The following is a 19,377-nucleotide window of genomic DNA, read 5'->3' as shown; positions in this document are numbered from 1 at the left end:
AAAATATAAATTAAGATAACTAATTAATTTAATTAAAATTAAATAATTTAAAATAAGATCAAAGTGTGTAATCATTTTCTAAAAATATAAAAATGACATGAAATGTATGACTGACAGAAACGACAATGTAAACACGATAGACAGGACGGAGGGAGTAATTATTTTTATTAATATATGTATATACTTCTTAAATATAATTCGTATTAATTATATGTTATCTAAATCTTATATATACAGTATTGCGGACAATTTATTTGAATAGAGAGAATAGTAATTAAAAACAATGATAGTACTATATAAATGAGTTAATTGTATAATATGAAAAATTCTAAAATACCATTGAACTTAGCGCCATAAAAAGTGAAGTACTTGGAAATATTTTGGTAAATAGGATAAAAATAAAGATAACTGATAATTAGAAATGAGACAACATAAGTACTAACGGATGAAATATTAAAGATAATTCATGATTGGTCTGGTGGTGTGAGAATAGATCCGTGACTGTAAGATTATAAGTTTAAATTTTGATGTCTTATCGGACATAGTTTACAGTCTAAAAGACTTACGAATTAAATGCTACCTCCGTCCCATAAAACCAATAATTTATTTTTGCACTTAAATTTTTTTAATATTAGTATTATATTGGTTTATAGTAAAAATGAGATAAAAGTAATAACGTTTGTGTAGTATATTTGAAGTTGTAAATGTATTAGTTATGTTAAATAAACAGTACAATTACTAAATTAAGAAATAATACTCATATTTTGAGACGGACAAAAATAAAAAATGGTATCAATTTTTATGAAACGGAGGGAGTAATTTAATTTGTATAAATATAATTATGATAATTAATTATAAAACATTTCAGCATGTGTTGAATATATATATATATATTTCAACATATGAATATTTGGTTTATAAAGGGTTTTGACCAATTGAGATATATATTATAAAATTGATTTATACATGTCAAGTTCAGACAACATGTTAATTTTAATCAGGTCTGAAAGATTGATTATTGCACAAATTTGAAAACTTTTAATTCCAAGTTGGGAGAGTAAGAATAATACATATTCCTCAATATGCTTGCGTGGTTGTTAAGGTTTATTGTTTATAGTAGTCGATATGCCATTTAAATCTATGTTCATTTTTCTTTTTTGGTTGTTATTGAGAAATATTCTCGTTACTTTTTATTATATTTTTGTATCTTTTTTTTACTATATATAAAAAAAATTATTATTACTCACTTTTATTAAAACTTGTGTCCGATCAAATGAACACACATTTGCACGATGGAGGGAGTATATATTATTACATTTATATCTATATAGATTTAAATCCTTGGTGAAGTATCAAAATTGATATTTTCTGGGATTAAAATAATACTACCTTTTTTATTTTTATATTTTGTTCTAGAAAGAAAGAAGACCGTGAATTATAAATGGCATATGGATTTCGTAATATTTTTAATTTTATTTATAATGGATAAAAATAATAAAACCAAAAAGCCACGTCACGGGACAGGTGGTGGACGAAGACTCTTTGAACGTTTGACTCCTGTGGAAAACGTGGCAGTCCTTGATGCTTTTACATTTATAAATAAATAAGAAAAATAATATTCCTACCATCTTATGTCCTACGGTAGATGCAAAAATTTATTTATAATTAATAAATAATAAAAAATATATTAATAAAAATATAATACAATAATTATTAATTAAAGTTAAAATAACTAACTAATTTAATAAAAACAGAAAATATTATAAATTATAAAATCTAAAATATAATTAAAATGTATAATTTTTTTAAAAAGGAAAGTTATATAATACATGAGAAAATGTACTATACGTGGGACGGAGAGAATACTTGTATTTTGTTCCGGAATTATAAAAATTGGGAATTTAAAAATAATTTTCATATAATATTTTAGAAGAAATGAATTAAAATTATAAAAAGAGAAAAATATATAATTAAACACACCCTTAAATTATATATATAAACAAATAATTGAAATCAACGATATTATATTGAGTTGACACTTCAATGCAAAACATGTTACATATATATGCCGTATGTGCGAACGCAGTGGAGCCATAACAATAATACGTGATAATTCTTTTTTGGCCATATAAATGTAACTTAAATAAAGTTATAATTATAATATATTTATTTTGAGTGTGTCAAAGTCTTGAAAAACAAATAATATTTTACCAAAAAAAAAAAAAACAAAGAATAAAATAATAATTTTGTAAATAAAAAGGATTGAGAGTTGACACCAATGCCAAAGAATTTGTTAGTTGTGAACTTGTGCTAATTAAATTGAATTTATAATTAAAAATAAATTGGTAATTAATAATTAGTCTTTAGTGGTAACGTTTTATTATAATAAGGGTACAATTGGTACGATAAATCCACAAGAAATGCCTACAGACGATTACTTTATTTTAAATTTGATAATAATGAAATTAATCATCGTACATACATAAGTACAGTTGGTGCTTTCCATTTTTGTGGGCTGATAGCAACATTTAAAATAATAATAATAACAATAATAATAAAATTCGCTTCTAATGTCACCATCACCACATTCCTCTTTAGTCGATGAAATTTATTTATTTAAAATATTATTTTAACAAAAAAAAAAACAATAAAAAAAAAATGATCGTCAATCTTATATATATTTCAAATTATTGTAAATAGCCACAAAATAAAAATATATAAAAATTTGTGGTTTGGTCTAGGGGCGATGGACACTCCGGTTGTTTATCCATCTTTATTATTTGCTATTTGAATCGTCTTTTATTAATTTATTATTATTATTATTATTATTTGGACATAATAAATTTTTTGTTTGTAATAAAAAAATAATTAACCAATAATAAAAATTGGGAGCATTAGAACCACTTCTAGTCCGAGGTTGGCAGAATTATCGTGAACAGTCCAGAAAAATAGCATAAAATTAAAATTATTAAAAAGTAAGGACTAATAAAATTTTAATTGTCGTTATGGAAAATAGACAAAAAAATTTATTTATCCTATAATTGAATATTTGGAGGATGATTGGTATTATTCCACTCAATGTAGAATATAACAATCATTGTTATTACTTATCAATTTATGTAAGTATCATTCAGAGATTGACATCAAATCCTAAGACACTGACTTGGTAATAATCCAAACCCATTTCTCTTTTTTAATATGCACCCTTTAATTTTAATGAATAAAAGTATAAAACAATTTGGATGTGCTCTTACACACACCACACAAACATATATGTGTATATGATTTTGTATTTTATTTTTTAAGAGAATATTTGCTAGATAATTATAAAATTTTGTATGAAACATAGATATGATATGATAATATAATTTTAATAGACAAGTGAAAATGAAATAAAATAAGTGTCTAGATTTGGTTATAGATTATGCCTCTGTTTAAATTTTTTTATTCTATTCATCAATATTGATATTTCCAAACAGATATTTTATCAAATATTCAATTGTGTTCAATTTTTTTAAAAACTATTTTCTTTTCTTTTCTTTTTTTTTTTTTTTTGATAAACCCTTATTTATTTATTCTATTCAACAAATTTTGAAATAAATTCAACACGGTTCCCTCCCCTTCAATAAAAATCTAACCTTTTTTATCAACGCCTTCGAGCTGTAGGAGGCAACTTTTCCGATGGACCGCAGGGGAGCTTCTGCCCGGTTTCGAGCTCGATTTTCTTCTTCATTTCTCTCAATATTCGGATCTGACCGAGCTTTTCCGGCGACAGCTTGTCCCAATATATACCTACAACACAAATAGTTCACACAAGACAGGTCTCAGCTGTCTAAGAAATCAATCAATTGAGCGATCTACACTGACCTTGAGGTTTCGGGATTGTGGTATTTGTAAAAATAACTTGAGTCGGAGTGCATACAATGTCGACAGGTACATCGTGCACCTGCAGTTTCTCCACAGGGATGTCGTCTACAAGTTGTTCGTCGTGCACTGCAAGTGTAGCAGACAACGTAGGCGAAAATATACAGCTGATTAAAGTCTAGATAACATATTGTTGAGTACCTAAAGATTTTCTAATAATATAAAAACCCATATTGAATACCCCATAAAAATCTGAATTATAGTACGATCAGTGATGGCCAAAAAAAGATTTAACATTTACCAGTTGTGACGATTGGTGTGGAGTCGTCTATGGCTCCCATGTAACGCAGCATGCCATATTCAAGTTCGGCGAATCCCTTCAAGGAAGTTATATGATCATAAACAAATTTAAACCGAGATTAAGCACAAAGATAAATGGTGTTTCGACCAAATGTTGGATCACAACTGTGTACCTCACCCTTGCCAAGTCTTGCCCCTGTCTTGGGGTCGACTGCAACGGAGCCTATCACAATTAAGTCCACTTTTATGCTCTCTTCGAGGCCTATAGGTCTTCCGTATTTGGCAGCTCCAGCAGAAGTGCACGCCTCCTTAATGGTGCTAGGATTTGACACTGAGAATTCAAGTACTGAGAAAAACCCGGTCCTCAGCCGAGGCTGTGGAGTTATAAGCTTTTTTCCACCTGCATATCAGCATGATCGGGCGAAACACACTTATTAACCATACAAAAAATGAATACACATGATCATACTTGCTCAACAGACTGCATACTACCAAAATATATATACTTTTGATGCGTAACACACTTTTCATCCGTAAAAACAATGAATACACATGATCATACTTGCTTAACAGTCCGCATACTGCATACTGCCAGAATGTGTACACTTATTGATGCAAAACACACTTTTTATTCATGAAAACGGTGATTGCATATGATCATACTTGCTCAACTAACTGCAGACTACCAGAATATATACACTTATCAATCTACTCAATGCTGATTTGAAGATATATTAGATGCACCAGAGGATAATGCTACATAAAACATGGTGATCTTCATTCTCTATAGGCAGAGGCTTCGATTCAATGTCATGCTGATATGTTAAAATTCCACAGCAATCACATAAAATTCTTTGTAATGGAGAATTGAACTTCAAAGCATTTACACTTAGAACTACCGATGAGTTGTTCTCATAAAATGGAGGCCAATTAGCGGTGAAACGATATAATCTGCATCAACAAAAACATCTAACCATTGAGTGTCAGGAATCTGACTTGCTTTTGCGGCGTGTCTGGATTCACTTTCACGCAATTCGCAGCCTTGAACACCTCCAGCTCACTTAACTGCCACAATCTTCACTTCTCAATAGATCGACGGAAAAAAAAAAGAAGTTCTAACAAAGAGGATTTACAATATGTAATCGCAACATAGCTTACTTTGTCAGCAGCAATATTCGCTCCAACAAAATTGGGGATGCGATGGTGAACAGGTCTGGGGAACTGCGCAATATCGCGTGCCTCCATCAAGTTCCAGATCCGTTTTCTGATTGTCCATTTCCACGCCTTCGGGTCACCGGAATCGGTGGCTTCAATTTCGGATTTCTCTGCCATGGACTCTCGAGCGGCCGCATCCAGCCTCAGGCGCTCAGCCTCGTACGCCTCCTCGTCGAATATCGCGTCCTTCCTGCGGCTTGCCGTCGTGAAATTCCTTGATTGATTGTACTTCTTCTTGATAACAAGCAATAACGGATAATCGGCACTCTTACTTCGATAAATTGAGGAGAAATGAAGATGCCGTTTGGGGATGAATCCGATTCTCGTTAGCGGAGAAAAACTTGAGGAAAGCTTCAGCAACTGCACCTCCATTGAAAAAGCTCCGTTGTTGCGGTAGCCGAAGATGACGACGGCAAGTAAATGCGACAAGAGAGTTAAATTTTATTATATAATACATACTATTTTAAAAGCCTATCAACAAATAGCACCAGTGGTCTAGTGGTAGAATAGTACCCTGCCACGGTACAGACCCGGGTTCGATTCCCGGCTGGTGCATTTTTTTAACAACTAATGGGTGTCAGACACGTGGTCCAATGGGAAAAAAGCCTTATCCTATCTTTATTTATTTATTTTTTAATAGATAAAATGTTCGCCCTGGATACGCTCCTTTCTGGACCTGAGAGGCTAAAATTGAGCGGGAAAATTGGTATTTCAAAATTCAAATTGGTTTCAACTATTTTTAACAAACGTCTTTCTTAACGGTAGGAATTTCGCTAGACCCAGGTCGACCGTCGTTTGAGTTTCGGGGGATCTAGAGCTCGGTGAGGATGATTGTTGTTGTATTCGTCGATTAGACGGATTTTGATTTCTTTGGGTTGGGTGGTTTTTGGAGGAGAGGTAAGGATGGATTTTCATGGCATGAAGCGCAGAGAACTCCAGGCATTGTGCAAGAAGCACAAAATTCCTGCGAATTTGTCAAACCATGAGATGGCGAACAGGCTTTCGGAAATTCTCAAGGTATTTCTTCTACCTTTCCCTTTTTCTTCTGAAAATTAGCGTTTAAATAAATGTTTGCATCTGTGTAGGTGAAGTAATTTAGGCTTAGACGTTTTTGAAGTATCAGCTAATTTTGAAAATAGTAAAAATTTACTGTTTGATTTGATGTTTATGTGATGAACTAGTTATTTGACTTTATATATATATATTTATAAAATTGTCAATGTTTTACTATAATATTTGCGGAAATTATTTTGTTCATGGTTATAATATTTAAATACCAGTGTATGGAATTGTGAATATGTTTGTCCACTGTTTGATTCAGGAAAATGAAGAGCCATTGGCTCTAAGGCAAGTTAAAGGTCAAGAAGAGAATGCTCCTGAGATCGAAATAGTTGATGTTGTTATGGATAGGAAAGCTAAGAAAGTAAGGTTTAGTCCGAACCATGAACTGTTTGAGTTTACTAGGTCCATAAACATAAAAAGAAGAAGCAAGCGAAATTCTGTTTCCATCAAGTCTAGTAGTTTATCTGTTGAGAATGTGGATGGTAGTGAGATTAATAATGGAAATGTGTGTAAACCTGGTAATGGCACACGTTCTAGAGGTTCAAAACTAACGGGTGGCAAGGAAAATGGCAAAAAGAGAGGAAGAAATGGCGTGAATTGCCACGATCAGAAGAGTGATGTAGCGTTTAGTGATAATTTAGTCAATAGTGAAGTAGGGGATACTGATGTTAATGTTCCAAGAAGGACGACGAGGTCGAGAGGGAAGGTAGGAATAGAAGAGGCAGCCAGAAATGAAAGCAAACAGGAAAGGAAAAGGGAAAACAATGGATGTGAAAGAGAGAAGAATGCTCTGGATAACGATGATGATAAGTTGAATAGGGAAATGGTGGAAATTCCCCGTAGACCTACAAGGTCTCAAGGTCAGAAGTTGGAAGATGTTACGGAATTGACAGGAAAAGGAGTAGAGACAACCAAACATGAAAGCAAACAGCAAAGGAAGAGAGCAAAAAATAATCATGAAATAGAAAGGAGCGCTCTTGACAATGGCAGTGATGATAAGTTGGATAAGAAATTGGTAGACATTCCTGGCAGAGTTACCAGGTCTAGAGGTCAGAAACTGGTGGAAAGTGCTGGCCCGAATGATGCTGAGATTGGTGATGGTAAGGCAGATGGTATGAGAACAAAAAATAACAGCAAGGCCCGTGAGGAAGTTTTGAAGAATCAGGAAATTGCTGAGGCACATGCAAACGTTGGACCTCCAATTGTATTGAGACGATCTAGAAGGAATGCAAATAGCATTGATGATTCTGAGATCATTGATGATGGCAAAAAGGAGAAAAAGAAGGGTGAAATTAAGGCCATGAAGAAAACAAGAGAACTGGTAACAGAAGGATCATCGCTTGATACAGAAAGCATTGGAGCTAAAATTGTTCCAAATGAAATGGTTGGTGTACAAGTTAAAGGAAGCAATAAGTTGGATCGAAAAAGAAGAAATACAAGGAAATCTGGAAAAGATGGAATCAAGTCACAAGAAGGAACTGCCCAAGAAGATTCTAAAGAAGAAAACAACAAGCTTCCACAGGCTACTGAAGTTGTGAGGAGGTCAAAGCGTGGTGCTTCAAGTCTTAAACCTATTTCCAATGAAGAAAAACTCAATATTAGCACAAATGTGGAGAATAAAAGAACTACAAGGAATTCTTCTAAGAATAAATCTTCAGATTTCGGTGGACATTGTATTCTTCAACCAGAGAATGAAGCAAGGAAGCGAAAGAAAGGCTCCATTTCTGATGATGTCAAAAGCAACAGTGAACCAAACAGTTTAACCCTGATCACGTCGAAAGAAAATGGAAGGAAAAAAGTAGCACCTGCAGCTGCAACTGGAGTCGAAGTTGTGAGTAAGAGGATGCAAGATGCAACATCTCAAGAGGGTTACCTGAAAACTGAAGACTCGTCAATTGTGGATGCCCAGCAAACTGAGCCAGAAGTTGCACCATGCAAAGATCTGGATTCAATCAATGGCATGGGTGCAGATAACTTAATTGGTGATGTGGAACTGACTTCCAGCAGAAAGAGTCCCAGGATGAAGAAAGATGCCAATGAAGCAGATGGTGCTGGTAGTGCTGATCCTGATATAAAGTTGATCGAGATAAAGGAATTGGCAAAGTCTGGCGAGATTGCAGCAGTGCCAGGATATGCAGATTTAAAGGCAGATGACATTGATCCTGAGAAGCAAATTTCATTTGGCTTGTCTAGTGAAGTGACGTGCAGCAAAAAGAGTCCCAGGACGACGAAAGATGCCAATGATGCAGATGGTGCTGGTAGTGCTGATTCTGATATAAAGCTGATCGAGAGAAATGAATTGGCAAAGTCTGGCGAGATTGCAGCAGTGCCAGGATATGCAGATTTAAAGGCAGATGACATTGATCCTGAGAAGCAAATTTCATTTGGCTTGTCTAGTGAAGTGGACACAATTCATTTGCCTCTGGAGTTTGATGCTCAGGGTTCAACTGAACAATGCATATCAGAAACAGATAGTTATGAAAATGAACCTCACTTTGTTGGCCGAACAGAGGATTCAGGCTGCAAGAAAACAACTGATAGTGAAGTTCTTCCAGAAGACAAAAGTGTTTCAGGAAACATTAGTTCTGCTGACAGCCTTTTACTTTGTCCGGCAGATTTCAACTGTAAGGGTGTTTCTTTTATTTTCACATGGCATGCAGATGTTAACCATTAGCTGCAGATAAATAATAGATATTCTTGTTATTTTTTTCTCATTTGCAGCTAATCTCAAAGAAACTGAGGGTGAAGAACGCAAACATGAACAACCAACATTGGATGTGGCTAATAATATTGGTGAACTCAATGACATTTCTGTTCCTAAAAGCCTGGAATATGTTGAATCAGAGCTTGTTACAGTCATGAGATCATCAATTGATTGCCAACATAGTAATGTAATCCAAGACAACCCTTATGAGGGTGATGATTATGTAATGGTTCCCAAAGTCACCGAAGCCATTGCTTTTGAGTCTTGTGGTACGTAGGGTCTATTTGTATATGTTGGTTTTAATTCAATTTTCATATTAACAATTTTCAATCTTAGGGATTTCAGAGGCACGTGAAGAATCTTTTCATTCAGTTAGTGTCGTCCAGCCAAAGGAACCATTATCAAGCAAATTGAGAACCATGCAGAAGGATGAAATTACAGCTGAAGGAAATGAAACTGATGAAGGTGGATTAGTAAAAGATGACAAAGATGCAAGTGCTGAAGACAATGTAGTCTGTTTGTCTAATGAATTTAATGGAGAAGAGAGTGAAAGAGTAGATTTGCAGGGCAGAGAGATGCTTGAAGCTGAAATTTCAATTGCGAAATCTGGTGACGAAGGGATGCATAATGATTCATTGTTGAAAACTGATGCAAATCTGGATAGCAGTCCCTGTGACCACATAGTAGTAAAAGATGAAGACTACAATAGCAAGAGCATGCATTTAGAGTCAGGCGGAGCTGATCAAGGTATATCTTCTGAGGATCACACAAGTAATTGTAATGAAGACAACGGGGAATTTACGCTCCATCTATTTGATGCTGAAAGAGGAGCTAACAACACATCCAAAGATGGTGAAGCTTTTTCTGCAGAATATTCTATGATGGGTTCTAATGAAGAAGGCAAGTTCGCAATTCCTAACTTTAGGAAAGCCATTTTCTTGGAACCCTAACAACATTTAAGTTCACTGCAGGTTGCTCAAGTCTACCAGAAATAACTCCATCGAAACTGAGTAATGCTTCTGAGTCCCACAGTAAGTCACTGTCTTTTGGCTTTGTATATCATCCATTTATATGGTAAATCAAATTATATTATTGCACAGCCCTTGTTCTTACAACACGAACCACATTTTACACTGCTCTAAGTAATACTGGAATTTGTAATTCTCACAGTTATAATAAGGACATCAATGTTCATACTATTTCTAACATGTTTAAGTCGATGACAAAGGAGCTGGAGCTGGTGCTAGTGAGACAAGTGAAGGAAAAAAAGATGCTATTTATCATGATATTATACCTAGAGATGACATGTCAAGAGCCAAGGCTATCAATGATGGGGAAAGTGAGGTTGCAAATCAAGTTGATGAAAATGACAAGGAAGATGCTTATGAATCCGGTATATTAAAAGTTTCCATATTTCTATTATGTTTCCATTTTTGTCCGGCTATGTTGTTTTCTGTTAGAATTGATCGTTTTGCCGTGACTGTTATACCAGAGCACCAAAACAGCCCATTGATTAATCCTATAGCTGTTGCTTCCCCTGTTCAAGATCATGAAGCATGGAACAGTGTAATTGAAAATGGAAACGTGGGGTCTACTTCTAAGTCCAACAGTGAAGGGGTAGTTCAAGTTTCTAACGCTGAGAATGATGGTTAGGGAACTCTCTTTCTCTCTCTCTCTCTCTCTCTCTCTCTGTCTGTATGTTTGTGTGTGTTTATTGAATAAATTCTATTGTGATTGTAGCTAATGATGCAAATCGGGGCGCCAATATGGAGGACCTTGTTAGTACATGTACCACAGATGTAACAATGTCAATCTCTGTCCACAAAGGGGGGTTTGAAACACTTAGTGAAGGTGAGTGTGAAAAGATGGATGGAGCTGAACCTCAATTGACTGATTCATTAGTAAAGCAGACGCTACCAAATGCAGAAGGGGAGACTAATGAAGCAGAACCTAGCCAAAGCTGGACAGGTTGGTTTAAACCCTGGATTTTAACTGTAGTTCCTTTAAATCACAGACTAATATTTCAGGTGGTCCTTTACAGAAATTGATCTCAACAATCTGTTTGGAACACCTGAGGAGGATACTACCTCTGCAGGACGAACTATCACTCCTCTTGGAGCTGTAACCACGCCTTTAAAAAGATCAACACTCCTCAGCAGCAGCTTGATCAAGAAGGATGAAGAGATAAAGGGAGAAAGAGGAAGCAAGTCTGCAAAACTCATAAATGCTGGATGCAGTGTAGCCATGGAAGGTAGTTCATTAGTATATTCCTCATTCTTGAAATCCAAACAATGAAATCTGATTGTTTTTTTCTCTGTCAACCTATGCAGATAATCAGCTTGAATTGCTCTTTGCAACACCCTGCAATGTCATTCAAGCCTCTGCTAATGACAAAACATTGGAAACAACTGCTGTGATAGTGAAAGAATGTTCTGAGACAATGATGGAAGACATAGCAACTCAAATGAACGTCGATGAAGAAATGGGAGATGCTAGGCAGGGATTTGAGAACAACTTTTGCCTTGAAAGTGCATCATTAGACGACAGCGAAGAAGTCACTAAATCAGACTTCCAAGAAAGGTTGAATGTGGAATTGGTAAACACTCACACAAGTGAAGTTCCATTAGAAACTGAATTCCGAGTATGTAAACCTTCAGAGGAAAAGTTGACTGAGATTGCATGTGAAGAAACAGAGTCAAAGGAAGAAGCTGAGAATGTGGAACTGGTAGCAGCCATAGCTCCTTTTGATGCTGAATATAAAGTCCCTGAAGAATTCAAGGAAGCGACGACGGGGAATATTCATAATTGGAAGGAAGAAGAGACTCTCTTCCCTAAATCTACCTCAGAAGCAGAATATAATGTCTGTGAAGTCCCCACTGCACTACTGACTGCTAACACTTGTGAGTATAGGGAAGAAACAATGCCAAATGAAATTGAAAGTGTGGAATTGGTAAACCCTTCCACCACTACCGTTCCTATAGAAACTGAGTTTCAAGTTTATGGAGATTCTGGGGCAAAGTTGGTTGAGTACACTTGTGAGCATATGGAAGAAATTCTCTTCAGCACAGAAGTTCAATATGAGGAACCATTGCCTGAGAATACCTGTGCCTCTGAAGTTCATCAAGAAGCTGAATTTAATGTTTGTGCACCTTCAGTGGAAGAGTTCTCCGAGAATGCTTGTGAGCCAAAGGGAGAAACGAAGTCAAATGAAGTTGGTAGTATGGAATTGGCATGTGCCAGCACTGATGAGGTTGTCCGAGAAGTCGAATCTTATTGCTGTGACGCTTCTGAGGGACAGGTAACTGAAATTTCTTGTGAGGTCAGAGAAGAAGTTAAGTCTGTAGCAGAAAGTCTGGAAGAAGACATTTTTACTCTCGAGCAATTGAATCAGTGTGCGGAAGCCTCAGTGGAAAAATTTGTTAGCACACCATCTGGAAATTTAGATGAAGCCGATGCCTATCTTGATATGCTAATGGATACTGAATATTCAGAAAGTCTCAGTTATGGAAGTGGAGCTATTGCTAAATCCACCATGGAAGAGGCCTTTGACTTGTCCCATGGCGAATTTCAGAAGTCTAATGTTCCTGAACAGAGCTATAGTTTTAGTGCCTGCAATGCTGATGACGACACATTAAGGGATGCATCCGTATATGATTATAGCAGCCCTGTGGATGGAGAAAGAGCAACCTTAGCCAAAGAAGAAGGTAGAGCTGTTTGATTTAATACTTTGGAGTTAAACTTATTACAAATTATATACATACAACATTGTTTTAAATCTACTTTGTTATTCTCCTCTCCCTTTTGCAGGTTCTTTATTCAATGCCTCCGATGAAAATGACAAAGCTATAATTGAATATGCCGATTTTGCAAATGGGGTTGACGATTCATGTGAAGATGACAACCCACGACTGTCCCATGATATTTTTGATGAGCTTCATGGCAGCAGTGAAGTAGCCATTAACAAGACCTCAGAAGCTGATAAGTCTGCAAACACTAATAGCACATGCAAGGAAACGGTGGAGGAGAGAATCATAACACCCGAGGATGCACTTGACACAGCTCCTGCTGCAGGTTAAACAATTAGATCGTATCTTCCATAACTTGGACAAGAACCCCCTGTTTGTAACTGTAACATACCTGAATTTGATTACCAATATTATTACAGGACAAGAACCCCCTGTTTGTGTCGATGATATCCTCAGCAGCTTGGACGGAAATGAAAATAGTGTTGTCAGCAAACACGACACTGAAGACATCGAGGGAAACTCAAATTCAACTCCTGCATCAGCTAAACTTTCCATTCCTGAGCTTCATTCGGAAGCAGGAAAGGAAAATCTCGACAACAATGCTGACTCCATTACAGAGAATATCGATACTGAATATTCTTTCCCTGCAACCTCAGTCGAGCGCCCCCTAGAGGACACCATTGGTGAACTTCCCAATCCCAACCACGACATAGTAAAGCCATCAGTAGAGACAGCAGAATCTGCTTCAGGATCATTGGAAACATCGAAATCTATTGGTAACAATGTGCACACACTTTTCACAACTATGATATAACAGTCCATGCAATTAACAATCTGCTTTGATCTGTAGATCTCACTGATGATACCGAATTAGAGATGGCGCCGAGCCAGATCTCTCCCAAACTACATTCGACTGTGAAAAGGAATGCCCGAACCATTCTGATACATGGAACTCCTCGAAAACAGATAGTCAGAGGTGTAGTAGACATGAAGGAGAATGCGCCGGCCCACAAGACATCTTCGAACATTGGCGATTTCACGACTGCGAGACCGAAGCGAAAGGCCTTGCAGGATGTCAAGAGGTAACTATAATCATAATAATAATATAAACTGCTTTGTGTGATATTTCTTTGGATTCTGTCTTATGAATTTCGTGTGATGTGTTGTGTTCTTTACATGTTTTTTTTTTGAAAGAACACATAAGAGTTGTTAGCATTTCTTGTTCATTGCATGCATGCATATCTCGTGCTGGTTTGTATTTGTGTGTTAGTTACTACGGGTACTTAATTGTTACTACTTGTGATTTTAATTTAGATTTGATGTGTGATTTATTTCTCAATTTCTTAATTAGCTACTGTTACTTACATTTGACTTCTTCCCAACGGTTCAAATAGTAAAAGTGAATAGAAATATTTTGAGGTAATTCATTAAATATTTTAAAATATTAGTATTAATAAATGTAATTATATTTATGCAGTTAGATAGATAGTAAAGTTATTAAAAAATTAAAATAGATATTTTATGAACCGGTATAAAATGGATAAATTGTTAAGGGATGAAATAACTTAGATAAAAGTTGAGATAGTCGCAAACTTCTCGTGCTTCATTATAAGTAATAGTATTCATTAATATCAATTCCGACATAGAAAGATGCAATTTAAATTAATTAATAATACTACCTCCATTCGATTTTTTACATATTAATTATTATATCAAAACAAAACAAAAAAAAATTACAAAAATATAAAGATATTTTAAATATTTATTACAACAACTGTTAGCCTCAATATACATGTATGTATGTATTGGTTCAAATATTAATATGAAATCTTAACATTATACACACACCAAACTTCACTTGCTTATTTATCAAAGTAAAAATAAATATCACATCACACAGAGACACAGTATAGAGCTGTATGTATGTATGTATGTATGTGTATATGCGTTCGTACGTATATTTCAAAAGAGATGGTGGTGATGCTTTCCCTCAGCCTTCTCAGCTTCTTCCTTAGCTTCCTTTTTCTCATGATGCTCGTGGAATGCGTACCCGCCGGACCCCACCGCCGCCGCCGCCGCGATCTCCTCCTCTATCTTGTGCTTGTGCTTGTGCTCCGGATCCTTCTTCGCCTCGTGCTTCTCATACTGTGTATATATATATATATATATACCAATGATACCACAGGCATCAACAAAATCGATCAGAGAATTATTTTCAGTTCCATCGCAAGTAAAATTCTAAATCCAAAATTTGTTCTAGAGTGTACGAAGATGAACCTCTTTTCAGTTTTCATTATAGATCGATCGATAAATCGAATGTTAACGGATCCTAATTTGTTTGTTCGCTAAATTAGGGTAACAATTGGGGGAAAGGAGATAGCAGGAGCACTTTGGTTAATCGAATTACCAGAGCAAAGGCACCGGCGGCGGCGGCGCCCATCTCGCCGAGGTGTTCCTTGTGCTTGTGATGCTTCTCCTCTTTCTCGTAATCCTCATTTCTGCCGTATCCTGCACCGCCGGCGGTTTCGGAGTATGTAACCGCCTCGACCGTCTTCTGTTCCTCGTCGTCCTTGTGGTGGTGGAAGAGGTGGTGGTGGTGCTTCTCTTCCGCCATGATCGGAGATTTGCTTTAACGATCAACTGTCAGTCACTCTGCACCTCTCACTGACACGAAATGAAAGCTCCACGTTTATATAGCTGCACCATGACCTTGGAGTCGTTATTTTTCCGCGGATCCCGGACTCCGAGTCCAGTTTCGATCTAAACCGTCAATCCACACTCGGACGGTGAGGATCACTCGCCCGCAATCATGTATGGATTAATAAGATGGACGGCTGAGATTGGCGCATGTATTTAATAATTAATTTACCAATAAAGTAAAATAATATCCAATCAGAACACGCCACCATAAAGACTCACACCCAACTACCAGTGTCAACCAACTTATTTCTGACACGTGAAATACCTAAAATACCCTCCTAATCTATAACCCACACGCGTCTAACAACAAGTAGTTCGTCCGCATCGCAGGCAACAAAGCACAATATCACGTGTATGAAAGATAGCATTCCATGTAAATTAAATTTTATATATAATTTTATTATTCAATATATGTACTGCTATAATTCATTATAAAAAATTTTACATAAAAATCAACAAGGTAATTTAAATACAGGTTCAACGCACAATTAAATTACAATAAAGATGCTATGATATGAAAAATTAACTAGACAATAGTTACATGGGGGCAGGGCTACCTACACAAATATAATGGCAGCAACGCAGATAATGAGGTCCCAGATAAGTACACACACGAAATTAACTAATTATATATTAACAAAATTGATGACAGGACAGGACAGGACCCAGTTAGTGTAGCCCCACCCCCACGTATTGCAACACAATTAATTCCATTAACAATTTCTAGACCCAATCAATTATTTCAACTATTGACTATCCTTGCCCATAATAATAACAAATTAATAATAATGTCGGCAAGATAAATTTCAATCATGGTAACTTGTAAAAATAAAGTGAAATCAAATGAAAAAAATCAATAAATTAAAGTTGCATCTGGGTGGAGAAATCAGAGATGACAAAACAGTAAACATATACTTAAGAAGAAAAAAAAAAAAAAAAACATTCCGTTGCCGGGACTCGAACCCGGGTCTTTCGGGTGAGAGCCGAATATCCTAACCATCTAGACTACAACGGACTTGTTTATCAATATTACTATTAGTATCTTTAATGTATTATTAAATCTCGATTCAAATGGACCTAGAGTAGTGTCGTCTCCAAAATTATACAAATAATATTGTTAAATTGTACTAACAATACACAAAATATACATCGTAGCACGTAACATATAATTACTAATACAACATATGAGTTGATATCACGTAACATAGTCCACGCAAAATGTATTACAATTGATTTCAGCAAACAACGTGTGTGTGTGTGTATATATATATATATATATATATATAAATAGCACATACTAACAATCTATAGTTGTCCGTTCTACGTTAATATGTTGATTAGCTCCGATCAACATCTTAACAATTCTCATGTAAATAACCATTAGACTAGGGTACCAAACAAACAACGAAACCTCAAATGTAGACGGACATCACATAAAATGAACAAAATCATATCAATACAATACAATACAAAAACAACATATGAACTTACATCGCTCGCATGATAACAATCTACACAGTGCATATTACTACCCGTTTAGAACACAATGAAGCATGTTAAAGAGAGGGAAAACATAACATGACACAATTCAAGATGGAATGGAATGAAATCAGCCATCGCTGGTTAATGTGAAGGCAATAAGAACAATAACAATGGCAAAACATATGATCCCACAAGAAAACAACCACATACCTTTATTGCTCTTAACACCATCATTCTCACTAACCTCTCTGCTGCTCATCTCCACCTCTTCCAGAAGCTTTCTCACTCCATCCATGTCCGAGTCCTTCGCCGCCTGCACCAGCCGCCTCTGTATCCTCTCCAGTTTCCTCAGCCGTCGCTCTTTCGCAGCGTCTTTCACCGGCCAAAAGAGGCCCGTCATCTTCCACAGGAAGATTCCCATGTAGATAGCCACAATACAGTCCACGCTGTAGTGGTGCCGCTCCCGGATTTCTCGTTGTGCGCTGTGCATCACGAGCGCCCAGATCAGAGCTGAGGTGAAGCCCCCGTATGCTTCCTGTGACCATTTTTTTTGAAATAATTATGGATTGTTAATGTTGGGGATTTTGTAGGAATGGGTTATGTGATTTGGGCGATGTGTACCGTCCATGCCATAGCAGTCAAGACTGCGACGAGCATGTGGCCGCTGTACAGCAGGTCGTTGCAGCCGCCTCCGGCTTTTTTCAGAAGATGGTACCATGAAGCGGATCCTTCTGAAGCTGTAGGCCGTAGGAAATCTGCTAGGAAAGTCATCGATCCCCAGTTTGGTTGGAAATCGTCGTAATTCTCTCCAACAACAGCTGAAAGTGAATAAAATTCGGGTCAATACAAACTCTTACAAAGCATAGGACTGAGAAAACTATAACAAAGAGATCGGGACAAACCATATGCTATATCATAGTGGATAATTTGACGGATGGCGTTGGAGTTTGTTGCATACGGAACATAATATTTCTGAGCCCACTGATGCGGGTGCTTAGGGACTTGGAACCGTGCGGATGCACACCAGGGCCGTGGTGAGGGCAGGATTGTCGATACAAATGCTATTGTTCGAAGAAGGCGACCAATGCCCATAGTGAACATGTATCTTGCAGCCAGTCCTAAACCAGGAGCCTTGATCGAGTTGAAAAGCACCGAGAAATTAAGCATTATGTACAGCATCAAGAAATGGTGCAATCCGATGATCCGAGCTCTCAGAATTTGCACCACAATTTGAGGTAATTTCTCATTTAGCGCGAGCAACAACCACTGGCCAGTGTCGGGGAGGGGTGGAGTCTCACTGCCAAAGATTCACAAGCCTCATCAAACATCCGACGGCTAAGTTCTTACTATCGAATCATATTATAGACAGATTCAACCAATGAATGAGTGAAAGAGCAAAAGCATATAGGAATGCACACAAACAGAGTGTTTGCTTATTGAAAATTATCTATTAGAATATCAGAAATTTATTGCATCTTTCCATATTAGCAATGAGATCTATGATAATAACATTACAAACACTTCATTGCGATTTGATCCATTATAGGAAGTATTGACTGATCCAGTGTTTCAGATCAAATGTGCTCATATTTGGAAACTTATCATGTTCCAATTGAACTCGTGAATGTTCTAAATCTTCAAAAATAGCAAATTCATTTAATAGAAGAGAGAATCAATGTTAGTTACTTTCTAGATCTAGCCAAGTGAGTAAATCTCAAGTTCATTCTTCAAAACCCTAGAAAACACAAAATCTTCTGCCAGGCAGCTAAAATCAAACCACACATAAGCAAAACAAGCAAAATTTCCATGATTAGCAAGCATAAATGTCAGTTCTCAGCAGAAATACCTGTGCCAATCGAGACCTAGAACAGCGGTAACAGACCGAACTGAAATTGCTTCAACCAGAAGAGCAGAGAGCATAAAAACTATCGCCAAAACGAACGGAATAGCGGCGCGGAACTCCGACGACCAGTGTTTGTAATACGCGATACGAATCACAGCGGCGATAGCGAGCGCCGCCCAGAGCGTCGGCTGCAGACGCTCGTGCCAAGCCGGCGACAAATGACGGAGGTAATCAATCACTACGTACGCTATTGCAGCGATCCCCAGCCCGCCGGATCCCCTTTTCCGGCGAAACGGAGACCAACCCATCTATCAAACCGCCGTTCCAAACTGAAGCGCCGAACTCAGACATTACCTTCATTTATATATTTATATTCAAAAAGATTTCCTTTAAAGAATAATGGTTTTGTTTACCGTAACACTATTTAACTAGTTTATCACTATTTATTTTCTAAAATACAT

At 36.6% G+C, this 19,377-nt stretch overlaps 4 protein-coding genes and 2 non-coding genes across 8 annotated transcripts; 2 read left to right on the top strand and 4 right to left on the bottom strand.

Moving 5' to 3' along the window:
* Positions 1–2,976: 2,976 nt before the first annotated feature.
* Positions 2,977–5,763, bottom strand: LOC127257530 (5-formyltetrahydrofolate cyclo-ligase-like protein COG0212). Of its 2 annotated transcripts, none has more exons than XM_051283990.1 (6): positions 5,323–5,763; positions 5,139–5,229; positions 4,338–4,564; positions 4,166–4,241; positions 3,868–3,993; positions 2,977–3,792 (listed from the first exon to the last, which is right to left on the bottom strand). In XM_051283990.1, exons 1-6 carry the CDS (start codon positions 5,749–5,751, stop codon positions 3,647–3,649), a joined length of 1,095 nt encoding a protein of 364 aa, XP_051139947.1. In that variant the 5' UTR covers positions 5,752–5,763; the 3' UTR covers positions 2,977–3,646. The 2 variants fall into 2 exon arrangements, with proteins under 2 accessions (XP_051139947.1, XP_051139948.1); XM_051283991.1 differs by having other exon boundaries at positions 3,923–3,993.
* Positions 5,764–5,863: 100 nt separating this feature from the next.
* Positions 5,864–5,934, top strand: TRNAG-GCC (transfer RNA glycine (anticodon GCC)). Its single transcript has one exon. It is a non-coding gene; the product is annotated as a tRNA-Gly (tRNA).
* Positions 5,935–6,146: 212 nt separating this feature from the next.
* Positions 6,147–14,223, top strand: LOC127257485 (uncharacterized). Of its 2 annotated transcripts, none has more exons than XM_051283934.1 (13): positions 6,147–6,396; positions 6,701–9,065; positions 9,163–9,414; positions 9,491–10,045; positions 10,117–10,176; positions 10,374–10,538; positions 10,638–10,793; positions 10,886–11,113; positions 11,187–11,396; positions 11,476–12,849; positions 12,953–13,216; positions 13,311–13,667; positions 13,742–14,223. In XM_051283934.1, exons 1-13 carry the CDS (start codon positions 6,283–6,285, stop codon positions 13,975–13,977), a joined length of 6,336 nt encoding a protein of 2,111 aa, XP_051139891.1. In that variant the 5' UTR covers positions 6,147–6,282; the 3' UTR covers positions 13,978–14,223. The 2 variants fall into 2 exon arrangements, with proteins under 2 accessions (XP_051139891.1, XP_051139890.1); XM_051283933.1 differs by having other exon boundaries at positions 9,482–10,045.
* Positions 14,224–14,635: 412 nt separating this feature from the next.
* Positions 14,636–15,569, bottom strand: LOC127256869 (abscisic stress-ripening protein 2-like). The gene is made up of 2 exons (XM_051283091.1): positions 15,299–15,569; positions 14,636–15,036 (listed from the first exon to the last, which is right to left on the bottom strand). The coding sequence occupies exons 1-2, from the start codon at positions 15,503–15,505 to the stop codon at positions 14,854–14,856; spliced, it is 390 nt and encodes a 129-aa protein (XP_051139048.1). The 5' UTR covers positions 15,506–15,569; the 3' UTR covers positions 14,636–14,853.
* A 964-nt stretch (positions 15,570–16,533) lies between these two features.
* TRNAE-CUC (transfer RNA glutamic acid (anticodon CUC)) lies at positions 16,534–16,606 on the bottom strand. The gene has a single exon. It is a non-coding gene; the product is annotated as a tRNA-Glu (tRNA).
* A 392-nt stretch (positions 16,607–16,998) lies between these two features.
* LOC127257528 (protein PHLOEM UNLOADING MODULATOR) lies at positions 16,999–19,270 on the bottom strand. Its single transcript, XM_051283988.1, has 4 exons — positions 18,920–19,270; positions 17,976–18,370; positions 17,695–17,891; positions 16,999–17,608 (listed from the first exon to the last, which is right to left on the bottom strand). Exons 1-4 carry the CDS (start codon positions 19,222–19,224, stop codon positions 17,201–17,203), a joined length of 1,305 nt encoding a protein of 434 aa, XP_051139945.1. The 5' UTR covers positions 19,225–19,270; the 3' UTR covers positions 16,999–17,200.
* Positions 19,271–19,377: the final 107 nt, after the last annotated feature.

Source organism: Andrographis paniculata, unplaced genomic scaffold (genome assembly GCF_009805555.1).
Source record: "Andrographis paniculata isolate CXL003 unplaced genomic scaffold, ASM980555v1 Contig57END, whole genome shotgun sequence".
In the NCBI taxonomy this organism is placed as follows: Eukaryota; Viridiplantae; Streptophyta; class Magnoliopsida; order Lamiales; family Acanthaceae; genus Andrographis; species Andrographis paniculata.
The sequence above is the reverse complement of the archived record's forward strand: the minus strand, read 5'-3'. Positions and strand labels throughout refer to the sequence as shown.

Excerpts from the sequence above, each read along its gene's own strand:
- LOC127257530 (XM_051283990.1), bottom strand. The coding sequence starts at position 5,751 with ATGGAGGTGCAGTTGCTGAAGCTTTCCTCAAGTTTTTCTCCGCTAACG. Across the intron at positions 4,242-4,337 it reads CAAGACTTGGCAAGGGTGAG|GGATTCGCCGAACTTGAATA; the intron begins GTACACAGTTGT and ends ACTTCCTTGAAG. Across the intron at positions 3,994-4,165 it reads CACACCAATCGTCACAACTG|TGCACGACGAACAACTTGTA; the intron begins GTAAATGTTAAA and ends CTACACTTGCAG.
- LOC127257485 (XM_051283933.1), top strand. The coding sequence starts at position 6,283 with ATGGATTTTCATGGCATGAAGCGCAGAGAACTCCAGGCATTGTGCAAG. Across the intron at positions 11,114-11,186 it reads ACCTAGCCAAAGCTGGACAG|AAATTGATCTCAACAATCTG; the intron begins GTTGGTTTAAAC and ends GGTCCTTTACAG. Across the intron at positions 13,668-13,741 it reads GGAAACATCGAAATCTATTG|ATCTCACTGATGATACCGAA; the intron begins GTAACAATGTGC and ends TTTGATCTGTAG.
- LOC127256869 (XM_051283091.1), bottom strand. The coding sequence starts at position 15,505 with ATGGCGGAAGAGAAGCACCACCACCACCTCTTCCACCACCACAAGGAC. Across the intron at positions 15,037-15,298 it reads CCGCCGGTGCCTTTGCTCTG|TATGAGAAGCACGAGGCGAA; the intron begins GTAATTCGATTA and ends ATATATACACAG.
- LOC127257528 (XM_051283988.1), bottom strand. The coding sequence starts at position 19,224 with ATGGGTTGGTCTCCGTTTCGCCGGAAAAGGGGATCCGGCGGGCTGGGG. Across the intron at positions 18,371-18,919 it reads CTAGGTCTCGATTGGCACAG|TGAGACTCCACCCCTCCCCG; the intron begins GTATTTCTGCTG and ends AATCTTTGGCAG. Across the intron at positions 17,609-17,694 it reads TGACTGCTATGGCATGGACG|GAAGCATACGGGGGCTTCAC; the intron begins GTACACATCGCC and ends AAATGGTCACAG.